At 42.3% G+C, this 22,877-nt stretch overlaps 1 protein-coding gene across 5 annotated transcripts in view; it reads left to right on the top strand.

The window, feature by feature from the left end:
• Nucleotides 1–22,877, top strand: part of greb1l (GREB1 like retinoic acid receptor coactivator) — a 96,544-nt gene that overhangs the window by 27,306 nt on the left and 46,361 nt on the right. For 2 of the 5 annotated variants that reach the window (XM_084183516.1, XM_084183515.1), the window contains exons 2-7: nt 16,197–16,310; nt 19,842–20,001; nt 20,459–20,641; nt 20,948–21,124; nt 21,546–21,722; nt 22,084–22,209. In XM_084183516.1, coding sequence (XP_084039642.1) covers nt 19,845–20,001; nt 20,459–20,641; nt 20,948–21,124; nt 21,546–21,722; nt 22,084–22,209 — 820 coding nt within the window. In that variant the 5' untranslated portion in view covers nt 16,197–16,310; nt 19,842–19,844. Of the gene's footprint in view, nt 1–12,735; nt 12,775–16,196; nt 16,311–19,841; nt 20,002–20,458; nt 20,642–20,947; nt 21,125–21,545; nt 21,723–22,083; nt 22,210–22,877 lie in introns of those variants that run through there. The other 3 variants (XM_084183518.1, XM_084183517.1, XM_084183519.1) reach the window with 2 other exon arrangements.

Here is a 22,877-nt window from a genome sequence, read left to right as displayed (position 1 = left end):
CTGCAACCAGTCAAAATCTATTGAGCAGTCAGTACTGTTAACAAATGAAAAATGATCAATGTGCTTCTTCTTGTCTTTGGGCTGGGTCAGGCCAGAGCACTACGTCGACATCACAAGCAATATTGTCCCTGACATGATTCCTCACCTATATCACCACAGGCTAAATCCATGGCTTGCAGCAGATTTATTCTGGTGTAGGGTTGTTCTATCTCCAAGAGGGGAAAAAAATCCTCAATCGGATTCAGGAAAGGCGAGTATGGAGGGAGGTACAAGTTCATAAACTGCCCATTGATGTTAAACCATTCCCTTACTTGAGCAGCTCGGTGGAAACTGACATTGTCCCACACTATCACATAGGTGGGAATGGGATTCTCATTTAGCTCTTGACCCTGCTGCTCTTGAACCTGCTGCTCAAATAAAATATATCTTAGATTGGCAATAAATCTTAGAAGGTGCTGGGTGTTATATGGTCCGAGTGTAACATGGTGATGTAGAACACCATGGTTGCTGATAGCAGCACAGATTGTGACATTGCCACCTCGTTGACCAGGGACTTCAACAATGGCCCGCTGTCCAATCATGTTTTGGCCTCTCCTTCTCCTCTTTGTTAGATTGAAGCCTGCTTCATCGACAAAGATGAACTCATGGGGTCTGTCCAAGGATTCCAAGTCAAATATTGTCTGTGTAGAAATACAATATACTGTAGGTAGGATTTTGTAAGTCGTACAGAGACAGTGCTCTACTGTAGAGGACAATTAGGCCTACTGTATGCACTTCTGATTCACATATATTGTATGTACTGAAGAGTAATGTCATTCACATAGTATGTGTTAGTACTGTAGACAATCTGGATTACAGTAAATGTTTCTGAATGTACACTTACTTGCACATACTGAGCTCGCAGTTCTTTCACCCTTGGTGAGTTGCGCTCAAAAGGTACTCTGTATACTTGTTTCATTCGCATCCTGTTACGATGGAGGACACGGTCAATTGTGGAAATGCTCACACTGTCGATTCCCTGGAAGTGTGTGTTGTCTTGTATCACTCGTTCCTGGATTTTTCTGATTCATATTGCATTATCTTGAAGGACCATGCCAGCTATAACGGCCCCTTGCTCCCGAGTGAATATAGCTGTCCTTCCACCTGCATGTGGCAGCCTTGCAATTCTACAAAAAGTAGTTGTGCAGTTACAAAACATATTAATGCAGTACAATACATACAGTGATTCACTTTACAAATGTCTATTGAAACAGCTGCATATAGTGTAGTACAGTAAATTTGCAATTACAAAAATACAGTAGCATACTGTACCTGTTCTCTTCTCTGAATGTCCTTACTATGGTGGACACAGAAAATCGGCTCAAATTGGGTTGCACTCTAAGTCCTGCTTCCCTCATTGTCAGTCCATGGACAAGAACATGGTCTATGACTGTTGCTCGAATTTCATCAGATATTTCCACTCTTTGTCTTCCTCTTCCTCTTCGTCCTCCTCTTCCTCTTTCTTGCCCTCCTCCTCCTCTTCCTCCTCATCGCCCACCTCGCATACGCACTCATCCTCGTCCTCTCACATTGTTTCTTCTATCCATTCTCAGACTTTCTCCTTCCCACCTTCAACAACCTGTTTGCTCTCTGAACTGGCTTATATTGGTTGTGTCGCATCATTTGAAACAGGTTAAATACATTTTGAGTGGTTGTGTTCAATCAATGACATATGTTCTCTATTTGTATTTGATTGTTGCCACTTGTGTTTACCAGTATGGATGACATGTGCATTAGAGTGCAGAATGTGTTTTGAGAATGAGAATGTGTTTAGAGTTTTGCTGAAAAGTCTAAGTGAGATCTGCAAATTGTGTTTTACCATGTGAAATGGTTTAAGGTATTGACAACAGACTGCATAATTAGCTAAATGAGTCCAGGCAACTGAGAACTTTGTTCAGCCAATGGGTTTTAGTGTTTTAGCAATTGAGAAAAACTGTAAGAATAACAATGGCATAGAGGACATGTGCAGGTCGGTTGGTCTGTCAGACACTGTCCCTCATGTTATGTCAGACAGCAATGTAGTGCTTTGCCAACCCACAGCTCTCTGCGTCTTCCCCCAACAGGACTGGTAACCTATTCTCATCAGAGAGGTCTTTGAAACCTTGAATAAGAGTTTCACATTTGGGGAAATTACACTCTCTAATTGTTTTATATTTTTTACATTTTGTCAGGAAAATGCAGCTCTGTCTCGGGTTCTGCTGTGGTGCAGTGGTTGTACAGCCTTTCCTCTACAGGGAGCCAGGTTTTCCTGTGTCTACCCTTCTCAATGGCAAGGCTGTGCTCACTGAGCCTGTACTTTGTCAAGGTTTTTCTAAGGTTTTGATCAGTAACCATTGTCAAATAGTTTGCCATGGTGTACTGTCGATTTAGGGCCAGATAGCACTGCATTTTGCTTTGTGCTTGTGTTTCCCAATAGGTAATATAGTTTTGTTTAGACTGTGTTGTAATTTGGTTTATTCTGATTGATTGGATGGTCTGGTCCCGAGGCTTCAGTGTGTTAGTAGAACAAGTTTGTGAACTCAGCCCCAAGACCACCAGGGGACTTTTCGTTGCTCAGCTCTTGGCATTGCAAGGCTTTGTAATGATATGAGAGGTGGTCACTGTATTTGAGATGTTTTCAAAACTTAATTGCTCGTATTAGTGGATATTGGCCTAGTTCTATACTGCATGCATTGTTTGTAGTTTTCCTCTGGATATGTAGGAGAATCTTACAGAACTCTGCATTCAGGGTTTCAATGGGGTGTTTCAAATCTTGTTTTGCAAGTGGACCCCACACCTCGCTGCCATAAAGTGCAATTGATTCAATGACACATTCAATTTGTTTTAGCCACATTTTAAAGGTATTTACATTTGAATTTGTTTTTTAATGGTGTTGAATGCCCTGCGTGCTTTCTCTCTCAGTTCATTCACTGCCTCATTTAGGTGTCCAGCTTATTTTTAAATCTAAGTAATTGTAGTGTGTGCAGTACTCTATATTTTTTGTACCAATTGAGAACTCTCTCTCTCACTTTCTCTTCCTCTCTCTCCCAGCCTTCTAACCTGAGATAAGTCCTGTTACTGGGCAAGTTTATGGATCTCAGCTGGCGTCTCTCTCTTTCCTTCTCTCTCCCTCTCTCTTTCTCTCTCTCGCTCTCCGTTTTGATGCACTGGAACTAGAACCTAGCCAACTGCCTGTTTCTGGGTTGAAGAGTTCCACCATCCCTCAACAGAATGTCCTATTCAGATGTGTTGGACAGAGTGCAGATGAGGTTATAATATAAACCACGTTGTCGTTGTTATGTCTACAGTACATTCTGTATTATTCAAATCCTGCAGGTTTTGAAATTATGTTTCAACCACTGCTTTTGTATCAACAGTGTCATCCATTTAACATTTTAGAAACTCTGCAAAGGAGCAAAGAGGGAAATAGTAAGTAGCATGATCAAAGAGAACAACAACACATCTTAACTGGTGTTTTATTTGGCCATTATCAACACCTTTCAGAGCTTAGTAACTAATTAACCCCCATCTTTATCCTCTCAATCCACACCAAGACCCACAGAGAGAGCCTCAGCTCAGCTCAGCTCCTCTCAGCCCTGACTGGCACATCTGCCGGGAAAATATCCTGTCTCCCGCAGGATCAATACAGTTGAAGAAGTGGCCACTATGCCTGAATGGGTTTACTGTCACTTTTCTCATCAGTGAGGTTTGTGTTTGTGTCAGGGCCTGACAAAGGCCTCGCCGGCCACCATTGTCCCGGTAAAACAAAAAGAAGAAGAGAGGAGAAGCCCTGCTGCCACTGTGACCACCGTGGGTCCTGGCTGTGCTGTGGTCAGCTAGGGGGAATGGGATTTAAAGTGTGAACCTTGTCACCAGGGACAACATGGCTACTTATTATTAATCGGGAGAGAGTGGGGTGTGTTTGTGTGTCTGTGTGTGGTGTTTGTGTGTGTGTCAGCGCTGATGCAGCAGAGGCGCCTGGAGGTCAGGAAGAGAGGCATGATAGATACAGCTGATCGCCCCTCAAGGAAGTAAAGAGGGGGGAAGGAGAGGAGGGGGTAGAGGGCTCTTTCCTTAGGACATTAAGGACGTTCTTTGTCAATGTGTCACTCAAATGAATTCAAGGTGGCTTTGGGACTTTAGGGGGAGGACAGAAAGAATGGGTGGAGGGGTCCTATTCAGTGAGGTGTCCTCTTCTTTCTTTCTTTCTTTCTTTCTTTCTTTCTTTCTTTCTTTCTTTCTTTCTTTCTTTCTTTCTTTCTTTCTTTCTTTCTTTCTTTCTTTCTTTCTTTCTTTCTTTCTTTCTTTCTTTCTTTCTTTCTTTGTATCTTTTTGAAAGGCATTTTTCATCGAGTTTAATTGTGCTGAAAAGTGGTTAGATACTCTGTCTTTCAGCATTTTAAAAGGGAAGGGGTTGTTTGGATATTTGAGTGATACTTTCGGTTCGATTTGTAAAAAATAATCACAGTTTCGATTTTGATTATTTTTGTAAACATGAAATGCATTATGAAATAATGACGTTGCTATGATTTTATAGCTTTTTAATGGAAATTCCAAAGCTAAAAATCGTGAACAATTAATTGCCAAAACATTGAAAATATTCCATTGTCTATGATAAGGTCCACATTGGGTAGACATCAATAGAAAAATAGAAAATTACTATGAAATAATACAATATTTCAGTTGTGTATATATCTTTTTTATGACTTTATTATTTTTAATTCCTTATAATTATTAAAGTAATCAACTCATTTCTGCTCAGACAGTAGCAGTCAGCCAGCCAGCCAGGCCATCTAACATTGTGTGCTCCCCATACTGTACTGTCTTTAGTCATCCTATTTAGCTAGCCTACCTAAGTATGCTGCAGAGCTGTCTGACGATATAATTGTGCTATTTCTTCAAAGTAGATTAGGCATACTTTCATGGAATGTCTCTGTCCCTCTCGTCGTTGTGTTGTGTACATTCCTCTCTCATGTGGTCTGTGTGTATCTAACCTAACATAGCAGGCGTAAAAGTATATCAGTCCAGAGATCTATATATAATGACGAGATGCTCATGTCTCTGCCCTAACAATGGGAGTCATTTTCCTAAAGGCGGGAAGGCAGGCAAGCTTAGGTCCAAATCAAGCCCATAGAAATGCATTGGGCTTATTTTGGACAGATTTTGGCCAGAGTGAAACCTCTCGCTTCACTTCTTCCTCTCTGATCCGTCTGAGCTGGGAAAAAACTGGCCATTATGGTCATTGTAGTTAATTACCACGTTTCTGAGCTGAACTAGGATAAACATTTGCTTAATGAAAACTCTGTTTAGTCCAGCGTACCACATAGTTCTTGACTTGATTTCTTTCAATGAATGATTTGATTTCTCTCTAGAGAAACGGTTCGTTGGGCTCACAAAAAATCAGAACTAAATGGAATTCAAGTAATTAAACCGACGTTGTCGGTCAATTAGTTGTTTAATAACCACAAAAAAACTAAATGTCGGTTAATCGCTCAGCACTAGAAAAAAATCAATAATCATGACCAATGTGTTAACATCTTCGATAGATTCTGCTTTGTGTGCAACTGGATATACTGATATTAGCTATCCTATACTGATAGATATGAGATATAATAGCAAAATGCAGTTAGTGGTTGAGGTGTGGTGCAGGCCAGGCCTGTCCTCTTCACAGAAATGGAACTCGACCCCTTACTGCTCCCTCCTGTCATCTGATAAGACCAAGTGTTTTGATAATATTGCCCTCCACCCCACATGATCCATGGCTTTAGAGTTCCCCTTTTACACCCCATAACAAATAGGCCTGTCTAAATAGCAATTGAAGGACAGGGTTTGGTCAAACTAACCATTAAAAGTTTAGGGTTTAGGGAGGGGATGAGCAGTGAGGTGTTGACCAGATGCCCAAATGGAGATGCTAGCTGTGATGATGCTATCAGGGTACATAAACCACTAAAGTGAGTATCTGAACTATGTTCATTTTCTTCTGTCATCTCCTGTTATGTGAAAGGAGTGATTAGATAGGTACCAGTGAGTTTGTACAGGAAGAAGAGGTTTGTATTTTTATTTATTATCTGGGTTAAATGTGAATAACTTATATGAGTCTTATTAATAACACTATGTAGTAGATGAAGTACTATGCAGCAGTAGTACTTTGACATATCATGTAGTGGTAGTTATTACAGTTGTAGGCCTACTATAGTAGAACTGTTGACAGTAGAAAGACTTAAATGAAACAAGCATGTCCTTCCAAGAAAATGTAGAAAAATATTATTGTAATTTAACAAAACATTTCTGAAATATGATTGTTTTTCCTTTGTGTATACTTTTGGCCTATGTAAGAACCATTACTAAGGACAGATGGGTAAACTGGAACTCATTGTTTACTTTCAATATGGCAGCTCTGAATAACTCCATAAATACAAAAATAATCCAAGGGCCAAAGGTTCTATGTCCTTTTCTCTTGTTCAGATATTTGAACTGGTGTTCAGCCATGGCTCAGCAGCGTTGTAAAATGCAGTGTGGGTTCACTCGCAGGGCTTCCGTTTTATTAGGCCTTCTCAGCGAGCATTGTAAATTACCAGTAATTCCCCACATTGATTGAGTTTGTCTGCCAGGCCTCAAATTAAATTAAAGCAGACATTTTCGTTGTTGAAAAATAACACTAAGGGAAAATGTTGTATGTTTTTTTTCACATTTAAAGGGGGCTGAGCTTCCTGATTTGGCCATGACTGAGGCCAAACAAGAGTTGTCTTGTGGGGGGTTTATGTGGGTGTCTCTTGTGTGTGTGTTCGAACGTGGCAAGCGTTTGTACATTCTCTCTGCCAAAACAGTACACAGTTACAGTCACTCACCCTTCTCGATAACGTGAAACAGTCTATCCAGGTATTGTGTCATGAAGTCGCCTAGGCTAGCTAGTGTGAGCCAACTTCTTTTGGCAATTAGCTTCAGCCAGCTGGTGTGCGACCATGGCAAAGTTGGTATGACATTGGATAGCCTATCGCTGGGGCTAGTTAGGGACTGTCAATAAATTACACAATGTAAATTAGATTTTTTTAGTTTTAGTTGTGTCATTAAATGCTTTCAATATTCGTATTTGAATTTCTACAATTTGTAGGTGATTTGAGTTTTTCATTTAAATGTTGAGCTATTAAAAAATGTTTATGTTGTCTTATGTACATTGTGTAATTTACTGATGGTCCCTAACTAGCCCCATAGGGATATAGAATGTCAACTTAGTTGACAATGGGCATTATGATCGGGTTGCGTGCAGCTTCACTCCGAATTGATGATTACTTGGGTGCTGCCAGCTTTGGGCATGTGGGCAGGATTTAAATAAACCCAACCCAAGGAAAACTGTTACGGTACCCTTCATTCCATGACATAACATTTTTTCATATTATCTCGCAAATCTCTGTTTTGGACGAGACTGACTTTATGACCAAAATTATCCTATTTACACTTTGTAGTCAATTTTGACACTACAATAAATGTTTCTGATTCAATGCCACATAGGCCGTTTTCAAAATGAGAAGTTGCATTTCATCAGCAGTCACTCTTTAACATAGTAAAACTAAGATGGGTCAAGTGTGGTACAGATGAAGGATCTTAATTTAAGCCAGTTTACTACAGCAGGAAACTTATCCTGCAGCAATAGGAAATGTGAATTATTATGTGGATTATAATTAATCTAAAATTGTTGTTGGGGTTGAATCTGACATTTCTAAGTGGAAATTAAAAACTTCAGAAGCCTTTTTAAACCTCAAATACACTACAAGTTTTACATTTCCTGCAATGCTAGAAAGTTATCCTGCAACAAGGTGATCAAATTAAGATCCTACAACTCTATTTTGATAAGGAATTTTTGTGTATCTAAATAAATGTTGTAATCTTACAATTCTTTTAGATTTAGCTGCCTAGAATGCGCCCTTTCTCCCACAATATGGTGAACAGTGTAAAAAGTTTCAATGTTTTTTTCTGTCATGCAAAGAAATGACACCAAAATTGTCAACCAAAAACATTATTCTATTCTATGCTCTTCAGAATCAGATATAACCAAAAACTGACTTTTCACCTATAGCTGGCAACAACTCCTCAGGGGACAGAACATAGTTTTTCAGCTCTGTGTATCAGTTGTATAGCATCTATACCATCCTAATAGCGGCTGTTTAGGCAAGCCTTTGATAATAAATGATGCTGATCTTTGTCTGCTGTGGCTGAGGCTGGGATTTAGTTGAAGGTTAAATGCCCTACCCTTAGACTCATCCTCCACTGAGCCAGAGCAGAGTGTGCAAGGCAGGCTGGGAGGCAAGGTCAGCACTCCAATCAACCTGGTGCAAACACAAAGGCTGGGCTGTGCCCCTAATGAATTGGCGCCCCAGTCCCACAGAGTCCCTCACAACCACAGGCCACAGCTCTCATCTGCCCCGCCCCCAGGCCTTCTCAGCCACTCTGAGCCCTTCTCCCCTTTCACACGCACCCCCTAACCTCCTAATTTTGAAATGACTTTTATAACTGGACAGTAAACTTGCAGTGGCTTAATGATGATGACTTCTTCATCTGCCCAAATGCTCCTTTTGTCCGCCTCCCCCAGCCCCCCATCAGCCCTTCCCCAGCCCCTCCGTCACAACAGGCCTTAAACCCTAGTTCACTCCCCTTTATAGTCCCCACTGGCTAATCCACCCCACCACCCACCACCCCTACAGCCCCAGGCTCTTGTCCCACTTTCCTGGCCCTGGCCTGGTTGAGCTCTCTTTTCTTTTCTCTGTGCTGCTGTTGTCGACATCAGCTATGGCATTCATCTGGAATGCTGCTGCTGGCTGCCTTTTGTTTGCGTGGCCTGGCTCAGCCTAGGGGGAGGGGGGGGGGGGGGGGGGGGGGGGGGGATTATAGCAGGGGGACAAGCTGCCACCCGGCTAGTAAGTGACTGTGTCACACCTCACACTGTGGAGGTAGCCAACATGGGAGAGAAGAAGGTGCAACGGGGCTCGGTGAGGGACTTTTGTTGTTGTTGTTTTGCCATCTTGTTGTTTCATGCAGCAGGTCTTCAGACACGCTGTCCCGTTTAACACCTCGGCTCTCCTTTCTCTCCTACAAACCTGATACTGATCCCTCATCTCACTCACTTCTACAATAACATTTTACTTCCGTAGTCATTGACTCTGTTTCAGTGTATCTTCATTTCGATGTGTTTTTGCTAAAGCAGAATGACCCTCTCCACATAGTGTTAACATCAGGTCTAAATGTATAGGTCTGAATGCATGTTTTGACCTCGGCACGCAGTCAATATTGCGGTTCACATTCGCTTGATTCTCAAATTGTTGTTATTTTTTTCGGAACATTTTCTTTTGAACGTGTTATACTTGTATCAATTAAGTATTGCAACACCTATCAGGTGTAATAATGAGTCAGTCATTGGAGTCAGTCAAAGCTGCAATGTGCTCAATTCAACCCAATGAAGCTGAGTCAGTACTGAGCTAAGACAAAGCAACTTTCCCCCTGGGAATCTAGAAGACAAGAGGAGAAATGGAGGCTACCATCCCCTGTCCCCCTTGGAATCTAAAGACAACAGGGGATAGGAGACCCCCAGTCCCCTATCCCCCCTCTCCTGTCCACCTGTCCTCCAGTCACCCTCTCACATGACCCATCTTTCCTCAGGTGGCAGTGGAGGGTGGAAGGGCCACTTCCCCTTTGTCAGGCCCTTTGGCTGGCCCTCAATACAGTGGTGAGGGATGGGTGGAAGGAGGGCCACAGGGCCAGCATTCAGACCCAGGCTCTTTTGTTTTCTCACACAGGGCTCTTTTGAAGCCAAAGAAACCACTGGGCTTACTCATTATCTTCATTTCAAATGGGTCTATTTAAAAGTGGCTGCTGTGTCAAAGTCAGGGAGGGAGGGAGCTGCTGCTGGGAGCTGGAGGGAGATTAATCACACTGTGACACTCCTCTTCCCCGGTTGAACTTGCTGCTGCCACTGGTCTGGATGAAATAAGCTTATTATGGGAGTTTTTGATTGGTCATATGTTGATTTACATCAGACAGGAAACTGTAATATTTACTAAAGTTACTAGTCTCCTCTTAGTGCACAAGTCATCTATTTATTTCATTCTTTCCTACAACTGTTTCAAATGGACTACCCCCTGGAGCCTATAGAGTCCATACAGACAGACAGACAGACAGACGCTGTGTAGTATAATAATACAATTTACACAAACCCTGACGTTCAGCATAGAATGCACGATGTGTGTATGATGAATGAGTGGTGAGGAGTAATGGAGCCCTGATTGGCTAATGTCCCAGTTTATAGCAGTCTCACACACCGCCTGTGGCCCACATACTATAACCATTGGTGAGGAGGTGAGAAGAGTTATACGGACAGATTAAACCAACTGTTGACTAGATCTGCAGTAATGAACTGAAGACTAAGTCAGTCACTCAGTCACACTGCTTGCCTGGCTATGCAAAGATGAAATTGAAAGAATTACAGTTAAACAAAATGGTCGTTATCAACATCCTCTGAATTAATATTTCATCTGTCTGTGTATTTCTCTTTAATGATCCAGGATAACGGAATTATATTATGAATCCATATTCAGAATCCAATATTTTAGTAAAATAATGTTAAGATTATTATGAATGGCTCACCAACTGGCTTACTCAGGCGTGTCATTTTTCTAAGAATGGACTGTTGTAAAGAAGGTTTCAGGTGAAGGAGACAAGAGACAGATGGTGTTGTAGTGAATATATTGTATAGCTCTTTTGAGGTTGTTTTAAGTCTCCCTAATGTTGGATTTAAAGAGTGAGAATTATAATGTAGTCATTGGCACATCCACATGAGGTCAAATATCAATGTTAGAAAAAGTGTAAAAGGGGTCCGTGCGAAGTATGGAGTGGAGTGTGTCTTCTCTATTGTCACGTGGCTGTGTGTTGACTTGGGAATTTTCTTCGTTTGCTTGAGAAATTCTCAGCAACTTTACTTAAACATAGATATGAATAACTTGGTTTAGAAAAAAACAAGACCCAGACATAGGGATTACAGGCTTGTTGGGGAAATGTTTTTATGCATAGTAACCTTTAAACTGGTCACTCCATGGACGAGGCTAGCGTAAATTATTAACAAAGACTATTGTGAGATTGCAGCCAAAACAGGAACCAGGCACAGTGTAAGCAAGGATTGATTTGGCCGTCAGTTAGCTCCTTAGATTTAGCATTCAAAGTCATATGAAAGTGGAGATGTGAATGACACTGACACACAACAGCCCTTTGCTCTAGCGGCATTGGATCTGAAGAGAGAGAGAGTGGGGGAGAGAGCTAGAGAGAGTATTATATTTTTCTCATACTCAGCCAATAGGTTGGGATCTGATTGCAACGTTACAAATGCATTGTTGTGAGAACCTAGAATGTTCAAAAGCCTAGTTAGAACATTCCGTGTGAGGAAACCACTGGTGAGGAGAAGGTGAATTGATTAGTTCCCAAAAAGTATCCAAAGTCCCTATATCATTGGAAAAATACAGTGTTCTATTGTTATGTTGTTTATGTGCTGAGGGAAACTTCTCTACCTGTACAGTATATTAGCCATGATATGACATAACATACTTTATTTTCACGGAATGAACCCAAAATGCTTTTAAGTCATATCATGCATTTCTTAGTTTCCGGAAAATCTGTCACCCCAGCGCTCCATTGACCCAGTGTTAGTAATGACGAGGCATTTGACCAGCCAGCCAGGCTATAATGACACTATAATCCTTGACATCTGTCCACCCAGTGCCTGTTGATTTGTGGTGGCGGTCGGTGGATCCCCAGTTTATTTATTTTGACCAGATGAGCCCTTGGTATTTATAGCGGGGGTAAAACTCTCCAGTCAGGGGTCAGTCCCAGTCTCCATCCCAGTCCCAGGCCTGTAGTCTGTTCTGTAGGGCCAGGGTCCCAGCCCGGCCAAGAGGGAAAAAATGCACAGAGCTGACCTGACATTCTTCTTGTCCCCATTTTGCCAGTGGTTGGGGTTGCCCTATCTCTAAATTGGCCCTAATAAAAAAAGGGAGTGGCAGAGAGAGAGAGAGGGAGAGACAGGGGTGAAAGTAAAGAAAGAGGAGGGGGGTGATTTTGATTAGACTTTGGTAATCTAAGAACTGTATGGTATAGTAGTTCCATTTCTCCAGTGTGTCATCCTGCTGTGTCATGGTTTCCCCTGTGTTGTTGGCGTGTTAAATGCTGATGGTCACGCGTGTCGGCGTGGTGTGACCGTGTGGCAGGAGGGGATGTTGCTCCATGTCTTTGTTTCCTGGCCAGGCAGGACGGCCCTCCAAGAGCATCTGTCACTACAGGGGGTCAGAGGGGCCAAGATGAATGAGGCCCCAGAGAATTCACTCAACACACAGCAAATGGCACAACATAGGGGAGGGACAAGGGGACTGGGGGAGGATGTGTGTGTGCTTGGGTGTGTGTGTGTTTGACTCAGAGAGAGAGAGGGGTTCTGCTGTACTGAAGGAAGGAGGAGTATTTGCTGTCCATACTGTGGAGGAGTTTAATTACCAAGGAGCTGCTGATGGCTTGGGGACACACCAGTTGAGAATTAATCAACCCTCCTTGGATATTTCCTCACTCTTTTCCTATTCCTTAGGACATACCTATCACCCAAAATGGACTACAATTCGTGACTTTGTGATTTATTTATTTGGCATTGTGGAATTTAGTGTTTGGTGGTGGGGCGTTTTTTGTGTTTTCGAAGTATTGTCTGGCTGGCTGGTCGAGAACCCTTGGAAGGTATGGGAGCATTTTAGATTGTTTAGTCTGGCACTTTACTGGATTTCCACTAACATGATGTTGATGGCTCAGCTTTTAGCGCCTAATTTAAGGGACATGGAAATGTTAGTCCTTTTTTGCATAGCCCCCATCCCCCTCTCCTCTCCTCTGCTATACTAATTTGTACTCTCTTACTCATTCATGGATTTTCTAATGTTGACAGTACACTCTTAGTAAAAAGGGTTCCAAAAGGGTTCTTCAGCTGTCCCCATTGGAGAACCCTTTTTGGTTCCATGTAGAACCCTTTTTGGTTCCAGGCAGAATTATTTTGGGTTACATGTAGATCCCTCTGGGGAAAGGGTTCTACATGGAACCCAATAGGGTTCTACCTGGAATCAAAAGGGTACTTTCTGGAACTAAAAAGGGTTCTTCAAAGGGCGAAGAAGAACCCTTTTAGGTTCTAGATAGCACCTTTTTTTCTAGGAGTGTAGCCAACAGTCATTGTTCCTGTATTTCTGTGAAACCAGTCCTAAGATATGTAGTTCATTTACTTGAATGATTATGGAAGTCTGTTTTATCATGATATATTGTAAGTAATGATGACTGGCAAAAGCTTGTGTGAATATTTCAATAATAAAGTAAAGAGATAGTCAATAGTCATCTTTTTACCATGTTCTGAATGATCTAAATCATTATAGACTATTATATCACTATGTGTTGTAGAAAAAGCATGTTCAGGATCACCGAGCCAGTGTCAAGTTGTTCTGCATCTACCCCGGCTTTCCCTTTTTTCCTTCCTTTTCAACACGTGTGTGTGTTTGTGTGTGTGTGGTGTGTTTGCACACGCACACACATCTATTTGTGCCAGTGCCTATGTGCATGTATGTGGATACAGTAGCATGTTAGATTTCTTACCGTGAAACCCTTGACTGACTTTACAACATTGCAGTGTTGTCTTTGAAGAAAAGGTTCCAGGAGTGATAGAGTGGGTCTGAAACAGGTTGTGACCAAGGGGAAGTAGATGTAATCCCTCTCTATCCTCCCTCTATCCCTCCATTGTCAGGAGTGTAACGTCATTATGCAGATGAAGGAAGAAACAATAAGGGGAGTGGAGTGGCGTGGGGAACCAGAGCTAGGCAGAGAGGGAGGGAGGGAGGGAGGGAGGGAGGGAGGGAGGGGAGAGAGAGAGAGAGAGAGAGAGAGAGAGAGAGAGAGAGAGAGAGAGAGAGAGAGAGAGCGAGAGAGAGAGAGAGAGAGAGGAGAGAGAGAGAGAGAGAGAGAGAGAGAGAGAGAGAGAGAGAGAGAGAGAGAGAGAGAGAGAGAGAGAGAGGGTTCCAGTGCTCTTGGAGTTAAATATCTAACATTTCTTAGGATTTAAATCCATATCATCAAAATAGGTGGTCTGTTTTCACATCGTTCATGATTAAGCTATTTTACGCATATGCATGCATGGGTGCTACTGTGCACATGTGGGTGTTTGTGTGTGTGTGCACCTCTGTGGCCACCACCTTGAATTCCCTCCTTACACCCCTCAGGCAAAATTCCCTACCAGCATGTCATGCTGAAAGGGCCCTAAAATGTCATTACCAGACGAACAGGATCCCAGCCGTTAGGCACCCGAGGCTGTGCCTGAGTATGTCTAGATTTACGGCTCCGTTGGGTCAGGCACATCTCACTGGCCATCTGCAGTGTCCACCTTTCACCGCTAGATTATTAGTCTTTAAAAAAACAAACATATTCTTATTGTTGTCACATTTAGTTGAGAGGTGAACCTGCACGTAAGCATTTAATTGTACTGAGTACACCATGTGTATCTTGGGCATATGACAAATAAACTTCATTTGATTTGATTTGATAGCCATGAAAATATTTCAACACTCTGGCCAAGTGAGGGTTAATGCCTTTGATAGTGATCCTGTGATCATGGACATAGATACAGGGTCATGTTAGTAGATTGATGTGTAGTGTAGACTTACTGATAGGCCAGTGTGATAAGAATTTCTTATAGAATGGGTTATATTACTGTGAATGCAGAGTTAGCTGCCTAGAGGGCCTAAAGGCGTGTTACTAGAAGTGAAGGAAGATTCGGATGTTCAGTCTGTACTAAAGAGAACGTTCCCTAAACACATACAGCGTTCCTGTAAAGTTATAGCACTGCCTGACTTGGATGGTATGGAATTTGCATGACCTCCCTTATCCCCCTGTCCCCTTGTCCCTCCCATTGACCATGTAGCTCTGGAGTTTGATTAGCCCTATCAGCGTGAGGCTAATCATTCACAAAGTTAACTACTTCAATGTGGTTAACAGGACAAATCAGTGTGTATGTAATGCCAGGGCGAGGACTTGGGCCCCAGACACCAGGCACTAGGTCCCAAAAACTAAACAACAAGGACCGTGCATTACAGGATGGTGACAGGGAGCATTCTTGTGACAGTCAATGTTTTGAAGGGAACTTTGTATCAGCTTAGTTGTATAAGGTCTACGAGTGGGTAAACAATGCTAGGGGTCAAAGTGGAAGTACAGATGTAGGATCTTAATTTGATCACCCTGTAGCTGCACAGGAAATGCAAACGTGTAGTGTATTCAAGGTTTAAAAAGGCTTCTAAAAATTTGTAATTTACACTTTAAAATGTCAGACTTAATTTAACAAAACATTTATCAAACCCTGCAAAAATGTCCATTAATTATAATCCACACAATAATTCAAATGTCCTATTGCTGCAGGATTATTTTCCTGCTGTGAGAAACTGGTCAAAATTAAGATCTTATATCTGTACCAGTTTTGAGTAGTTGGTGGTGTTTGTGTGTGTGTACATGTGTGCGCCCATATACAGTATGTGTGTGTGTGTGTGTGTGTGTGTGTAGATGACCATAAACCCTAACACTCCAGTGTGTTTTACAAAAATACCCAGAGGCTACCGTATCACATAACCCCTGTTCAACGCCAACGGTCACTACATATGTCATGGTTTTGTGCAATCTGTTAAGCTCCTCTTAACTTTTGAGTGGCCTCTCTCATTGCTCTAAGTGCAGCCATTAATTTTCATGGTCAGACATGTTGTGTGGAATGTACTGGCTATTTAAAAGCTTTTGTGTGTCTTTAAACCTTGAGTTTCATTTCAATAGGATTTTTTAAATATTGGGTTTGATTTGATATCTTGAGATGAGGTCCTGTAGGCCTACCGTATGTTACTTGCAGCAAACACTTCTCCTTGCATACAGTATATCAACTGTGTCAAAGTCTGATTTGACGCTCTCCTTTACATACACCTGTGTGACATGATCGTCTTGCTTAGTGTACTAATCAGTTTCAGACAATTAGCCTACAATAAACATTTAGCCTACTATACAGTATGTCTCCTATATTACATGTGTCAGTTCATTTGATCCTTGGGTGAAGATTTATTCTGTTAATCTCATGTATTCATTTTACCTCTCTCTAGAACAGTGCTGCTGAGGGGAATGTCACTGCAGGACGTTTCTACACAGCAGTTCTTCTGACCCAGCATGTAGCAGAGGAGAACAAATCCCTTCACGCCTGGGAACAATCACACAAGGTAAGGTCAGCTACACCAAGATGATGTGATAATACATGAGATTATCATGTTTTAAAGCAGTGTCTGGAAAGTGAGGTAAAGTCTGAATGGGAAAGATGTATAAAAAGAGGAAGGAGGGTCTTGTTCATTAGGGCACACCGTAGTATAACATGTCAAAACGTGAAACCATGACGAGCATTTCTTATTGGACAAGTTCAGATGGTACCTCCCTATTTCACTCAATTTCTGACCATTTTCTTCAATTTTATGCCGAATGAACAAGACCTATGTTTTCTCCCATACGGCCTCCTGGACTTTGCAAGCTTGTCACAGGACCAGACCTTAATTCTGACCGGGGGTTAGATTCTTGCAATATGACCATTATGGCCACCCAGGCTCAGGAATCTGTAGAATAATCTGAGACCAGTTTTCTGGCCAGCTTCCAGTTGCCTCTGAGAAAATCAAAATCTCAGTCACTTCACTTCTCCAAACATGATTCTGTCACTACCTGAAAACACAGATCAGACACTATTTCATCATTCATCAAACAGAAAAACATCAACTGGAACCACATCTGAAACCACTCCTGACCAACCCACTTCCTCTATCTCTCTCCTGCTCCAGCCACATCCATTAGGCCACCTTTGCCACGGTGTGGCTTTGTTGTGATGGAGCATGTGAGGAAAGGTCTCCTGTGTTCCCCTCTCCACCTCTCCCATGTGTCAGCTGTGTAAGGTCACGACTTTGACTTCACTGTGTGAGGTTAAGGACAAATCTGTTCTCTGCTGCTCTGGGCTCTTGGGTTGATCTGGAAGCCGTCTGGAGCACCTCTTAAGGCATCAGCATGCTTTGGTTCAGCTCGGCTAGGCGAACCGAACGAGTGTGCTCGCATACTCCCTTAAAAGACCTTTGCTTGAAAAATTAGAAAAAAGCGGCATAGTACTGTTTGTCCATTTTGAGACACCGTAGCAAGACTGCCTCAAAATAGTCCGAAGATAACTCAAGAAAACTGTAAATAATTTTTATGTTTATGCCGAGGAGATCTTAGTTGCCCAGTTCTACATCTAACTAAGATGTTTGGTGCAGTATTTCCCAAGTGGAAAAATGTGCATGAAACCGACTTCGGCTACCGACTTCAACTTTAAGTGTGCACGAACAGCCGAAAAAAGACCAAAACTAACAAAACGTCACAAAATGTTGTCATGGATGGGAAGCATGTGGACGCCTTTAGCCCCCTTTACCAGGCTCCGCCACCTCTTTAAACACCCCTTGGGTAGTTCTCTCTCTATATCTTTCTACCTTTCTCCATCCATCCACCCGTCAGTGGAGGGAGAAATACTGTAGCTTCTTTATGTTAAGCTGCTTATCTCTGTCAAAGCACAATCAGGCACCACACTTAATCTTGACCTTGTCCTTTGTCTGCCTTTGTCTGCCTTTGTCTGCCTTGTCTGCCCCCCCCCCCCCCCCTCTCTCTCTCTCTCTCTCTCTCTCTCTCTCTCTCTCTCTCTCTCTCTCTCTCTCTCTCTCTCTCTCTCTCTCTCTCTCTCTCTCTCTCTCTCTCTCTCTCTCTCTCTCTCTCTCTCTCTCTCTCTCTCTCTCTCTCTCTCTCTCTCTCTCTCTCTCCCTCTCTCTCCCTCTCGCTCAAGTCAAAGGGCTTTATTGGCATGGGAAACATATATGTACATTGCATGGGCGGCAGGTAGCTTAGTGGTTAAGAGCGTTGTGCCAGTAACCGAAAGGTCGCTGGTTCTAATCCCCGAGCTGACTAGGTGAAAAATCTGTCGATGTGCCCTTGAGCAAGGCACTTAACCCTAATTGCTCCTGTAAGTCGCTCTGGATAAGAGCGTCTGCTAAATGACAAAATAAAAATTGCCAAAGCTGTCTGGCTCTCTCTCTCTCTCAATTTCAATTTAAGGGGCTTTATTGGCATTGAAAAAAAAGTTTACGTTTCCAAAGCAAGTGAAATAGATAATAAAAAAAAGTGAAATACACAATAAAAAATGAATAGTAAACACTACACTTACAAATGTTCCACAATAATAAAAACAGTTCAAGTGTCTCGCTCTCTCTTTATTCTCACTCTCTCTACCCCTCTTCCCTCTGGGTAGGTTCTTGGGGAATCACCCAGGCTGGAACCTGTTCAGGCATGGGACAGGGTAGGGAAAGAACAGGAACTTCATTTTGAATAATAGTTCATTTAAAAGGGTGAAAAAAAGCTTTTGAGTAGAATCAACATAGAAACTGAATAGTGCTTTTGTATTTGATTGAGCTCAGTAAAATAGATACTCTTGATTTAATGATTAACCCAGTTAAGTCTTGGTTGGTTATATTTCATGATGGTTACCTTAGGCAAGGGGTATTTTGTCCAGTGGCAATTCACCTGTCAATCAAATTAGCTGGATTGGATGCAACTAGTTTTATAGATGTAAAACATAGATACAAATTGGTTAGTTATATTTAAATGTGATTTGTCTGCAAATGATGTAGGTACTATAGATATAATGTGTAGTCTATATTCCTGTCAATGTCTTTTATATTGCAGATACAGGATTTTGTTTTGGAATCGTTTTTTTGATGGCCAGGCCATTTATAAATCGCTTGGCATAGTCAAAATGTAATATTGCTAGGCATAGTGTTAGTCAAAATACATGATAGCACAAATAATCTTGCCCCTAAATAAAACACCTGCACAGACAATGTGATGGTTACAGAGTCCTAGCTGTTCCCAAACAGATGAAGCCTTCAACCTGTGGCTTGACTTGGCTGTTAATGGCTGCGTTTATACAACACTACAGCAACACCCGCAAATGTAGCCCAAGGACAAAAGTAGGGAGGGTTTTTCAGGCCAAGACCATATGTTAGCTGGCAAAAAATGTTCCTTTCTTTTCAGTCCTTTATAATTGTAAACCCTGCAAATGGCTGGGTGATATGAAAAGGGCAATGACCAGAAAAAGGAGAGGAGAGTTAAGGAGAGTTATTTAAGGAGAGCTATTTAGTTGGACAGTCTATATCAGTCATTCAATATGGGGGTACTTGGCTATTACCCTTGCCCTGCACTGGTCACTTCTGTTCTATTTGAACAAGGGCTTTTCACTAAGCTTTCCCCCATCTCTCCTTACACTCTATCAGTGCCACCAGGCCACATTTGTCCGCCTGTCTGTCCAGCTGCCACCTGCTGCCCAACCCCAACCCCAGGCCCACACAGCCGACCTCGGCAGATGTCTGAAGAGTGGACCAAAGGAGGGGGCAACGGGGCCAGGGTGACATACAGAAAGCGAGGGAAAGACATAGAGACAAAATTAGAAAGAAATAGGGGAAAGAGATAAAGACAGAGGGGAAAAAAGGGAAAGAGAGTGAGAGATTGTGTGTGTGTGTGTGTGTGTGTGTGTGTGTGCTTAGATGCATCTTCCTAGCATCTTTATGACCCCTGGACATGTATCGTTTGTAGATTGGATTTCTACTCTGATCTCTATTACTAATGGACGTGGATGGAGCTGAGCCTTGAGTGGATAGCCGTGCTTTGTTCATGCTATACCCTTCTTCTCATTACAGATCATGGGGAATTCGTACGCAGGGCAGCTGAAATCTGCTCGCTTCGAGGAGGCCCTCCACAACTCCATCAAGGCCTCCCTACGCTCCAGCAGTGGAGACCCACAGCCCATCTTCACCCAGCTATACCTGGAGCCTGACCAGTATCCTGGCAACATGGATGGTACTTGTCTCTGTCTGCATGGCTCCATTCTCTGTCCTTATCAAGGTCGTTATGTATAGAAACAGAACAAAACACTAGCTATAGCTAGCTGCCTCTTTCATTAGTGGATTATAGATAACAGAAACACATGGGAAAAAACATCTTTCTCTGATCATGTTTAATTATTCTAATGATAACCAGTTGAATGGGACTTGAGAATCAGTCATTACATTATACCCACACAGCAAATCCATATAATCTCACTAATTTAGTTCTCTTGAAGAGAGGTAGACTTGAACGTGGCCATGTAATGTGTTATGGGTTTGTCCTTCTCTTGAAAAGGGCTTGCAAAGTCTTCAGTCTCCATCTCCTTGCCTTCCTCTGGCATCTTTACTCCAAGATAATTTAATGAGTTGTGTGATGTGGTGTATTATGGTGACATTATGTCTTACGGGGTCATTGTGTGTTATGGGGTCAGATATAAAGCCCAAGGTGGACCTGTACCTGCCGTGCGGGGAGCCTACGGGTCAGGATCTGCTAAACGGCCAGGCCTCTAACGGTCTGGAGGAGCTGGAGGAGGAGGACGACTCTGACACCAGCAGCCCTCCCCTGCCCTACCTACACCAGGGCCCCATGCCCGACGGCTGCTGCACTATGGATGGTAGGCCTAAAAAAAACATCTCAAACTCCTTTCGCCTTGGGACTTTCCCAGAAGTTGAGAACCCCTGGGATTCAAATCCTTGCTAAAAAGCACATCTTGTACATTCTGTACCTAGGAACACCACATGTTTGCAGCAATTTTCACCTTAGTATGTTCCAGTGTAACGCAGACATGTTATAGATATTATTCAGCATGTTAACGACAATAATACTAATTCCAGTGAAAGCGACCATGGTATGTGTACTGTGTGTTATTGTTGTGGATGTTTACTCCTGAGCTGTCTGTTGTTCTCTCTCTTCTCCTCAGGGTTCTGTCAGGCTGGAAAGGACCTCCGTCTGGTCTCCATGGCGATGGAACCGATCGAAGTCCCAGCTGGCTTCGAGCTTGTCGGTGCCAAGTCCTCCAGCGTCCCAGAGCACATCCTGGTGTGTGCCGTGGACAGGCGGTTTCTGCCTGATGAGAACGGGAAAAATGCACTTTTAGGTTAGTCTGTCATCCCTCTGTGACCTGATACGATACAAAGATCGTGCACAGGTCTGAGTTTCAGGAAATTGAATGTTCTTTAGGCCTCTGACGGAGACTGAGTGAAATGATGTTCTATTTGACCTACTTTTAGGTCCATCTCTCTGACGTGATATACTGAGATAGACATATGACTATTTTACCCTCTCAGCTTGGATGGGTCATCGGAAATGCTGGATTTTTACCACCCTCCATACTGTAGCTTGCTACTACTTTTGGTTACTGTTGCATTCAGCCTTTGATTAACCTGTGCTGTGGCCTCCTAATGCAATATTGAATTGAATGGCTTATATTTGCTGTTCAGAAATGTTTGGCGATAGAAATATTGATATAACACTATAATGTATCCATATAATATGTTCTCTATGTGTTGTGTGTGCAGGGTTTTCAGGGAACTGTGTTGGCTGTGGGGAGAAGGGGTTCCGGTACTTTACTGAGTTCTCCAACCACATCAACCTGAAGCTGGCCACACAGCCCAAGAAGCAGAAGCACTTAAAGTACTACCTGGTGAAGAACTCTCAGGGTGCTCTGTGCAAAGGACCCCTCATCTGCTGGAAAGGTGAGATGTCTCTCTGACCCTATCTGCATTAATTTCACACACTTTCTGTAACACTTTACATTGAATTGCTCTTATACCTGTGTAGTAACACTGTAATTACACTAGTAACATTGTATGTTTCTACAACGTTACATGATGTTGCATAGTAATTTAGTAAATGCATTATAAATGCATAGTAGCCTAATGGAGTTGAGCGGTTTTTGTAATATCGTTTGTAATTACTAAAATATGGTATTGGTCTGGGGCTATATTATTTTTATGACCCATCAATATATATACAACATTGATAATTGATTGATTCACTGATAATATGTTTCCAACTCTATTTAAAAAAGTTAATTGCTCCCCTCCTTTTCCCCAGACTGCAAGACGCGTCAGTTCTCCAGCAGCAGTGTGTCCACCTCCAAGCCCAGCTCCTCATCCTCCCTGAACAGCAAGGAGAATGGAGGCACCAACGGACACAGCTCTTCCCCTTTTTCCCTCTCAGGTAGGACACACGCACACCCTCCTCTTCCTCCTTCTCCCTCTCAGGTAGGACACACTCATGGCAGTCGACTCTGGCTCAGTTTATAGTGTAGTTAGTGCTCATTCAGTGTAAGATCTAAGAGGGATGAGGCAAAAGGAATGGCAAATAAGTCTGGCTGCACAGCCGATTGGCAAACAAACTGTAAATTGAGAAATCATGTGACTAAACTAAACAAAAAGAAGAAGAAACTGTACTATGAATCAAAGATAAATTATATAAAGGATGATAGTAAAAAGCTTTGGAGCACCTTAAATGAAATTTTGGGCAAAAAGGCAAACTCAGCTCCATCATTCATTGAATCAGATGGTTTATTCATCACAAAACCCTCTGATATTGCCAACTACTTACATTTTTTATTGGCAAGATTAGCAAACTTGGGCATGACAAACTCTGAACCTTCATATCCATGCATACCTGAAAAAATTATGAAAGACTAGTATTGTAATTTTGAAAAATGTATTGTTGTCTATCAATAATGACTGTCACGTTGTATAATGATTAGAAGACAGGCGCAGGAATACGTATTAGTTTTTTTTATTTCTCCACCCAACACAATGTAAGTCATGAAAAACGACGGGGATGAATCCCAAAACAAACACGTACATATATAGAACACAGGGATGTAACAC

This window comes from Coregonus lavaretus (genome assembly GCF_964263955.1).
Source record: "Coregonus lavaretus genome assembly, chromosome: 19".
NCBI lineage: Eukaryota > Metazoa > Chordata > Actinopteri > Salmoniformes > Salmonidae > Coregonus > Coregonus lavaretus.
The sequence above is the reverse complement of the archived record's forward strand: the minus strand, read 5'-3'. Positions and strand labels throughout refer to the sequence as shown.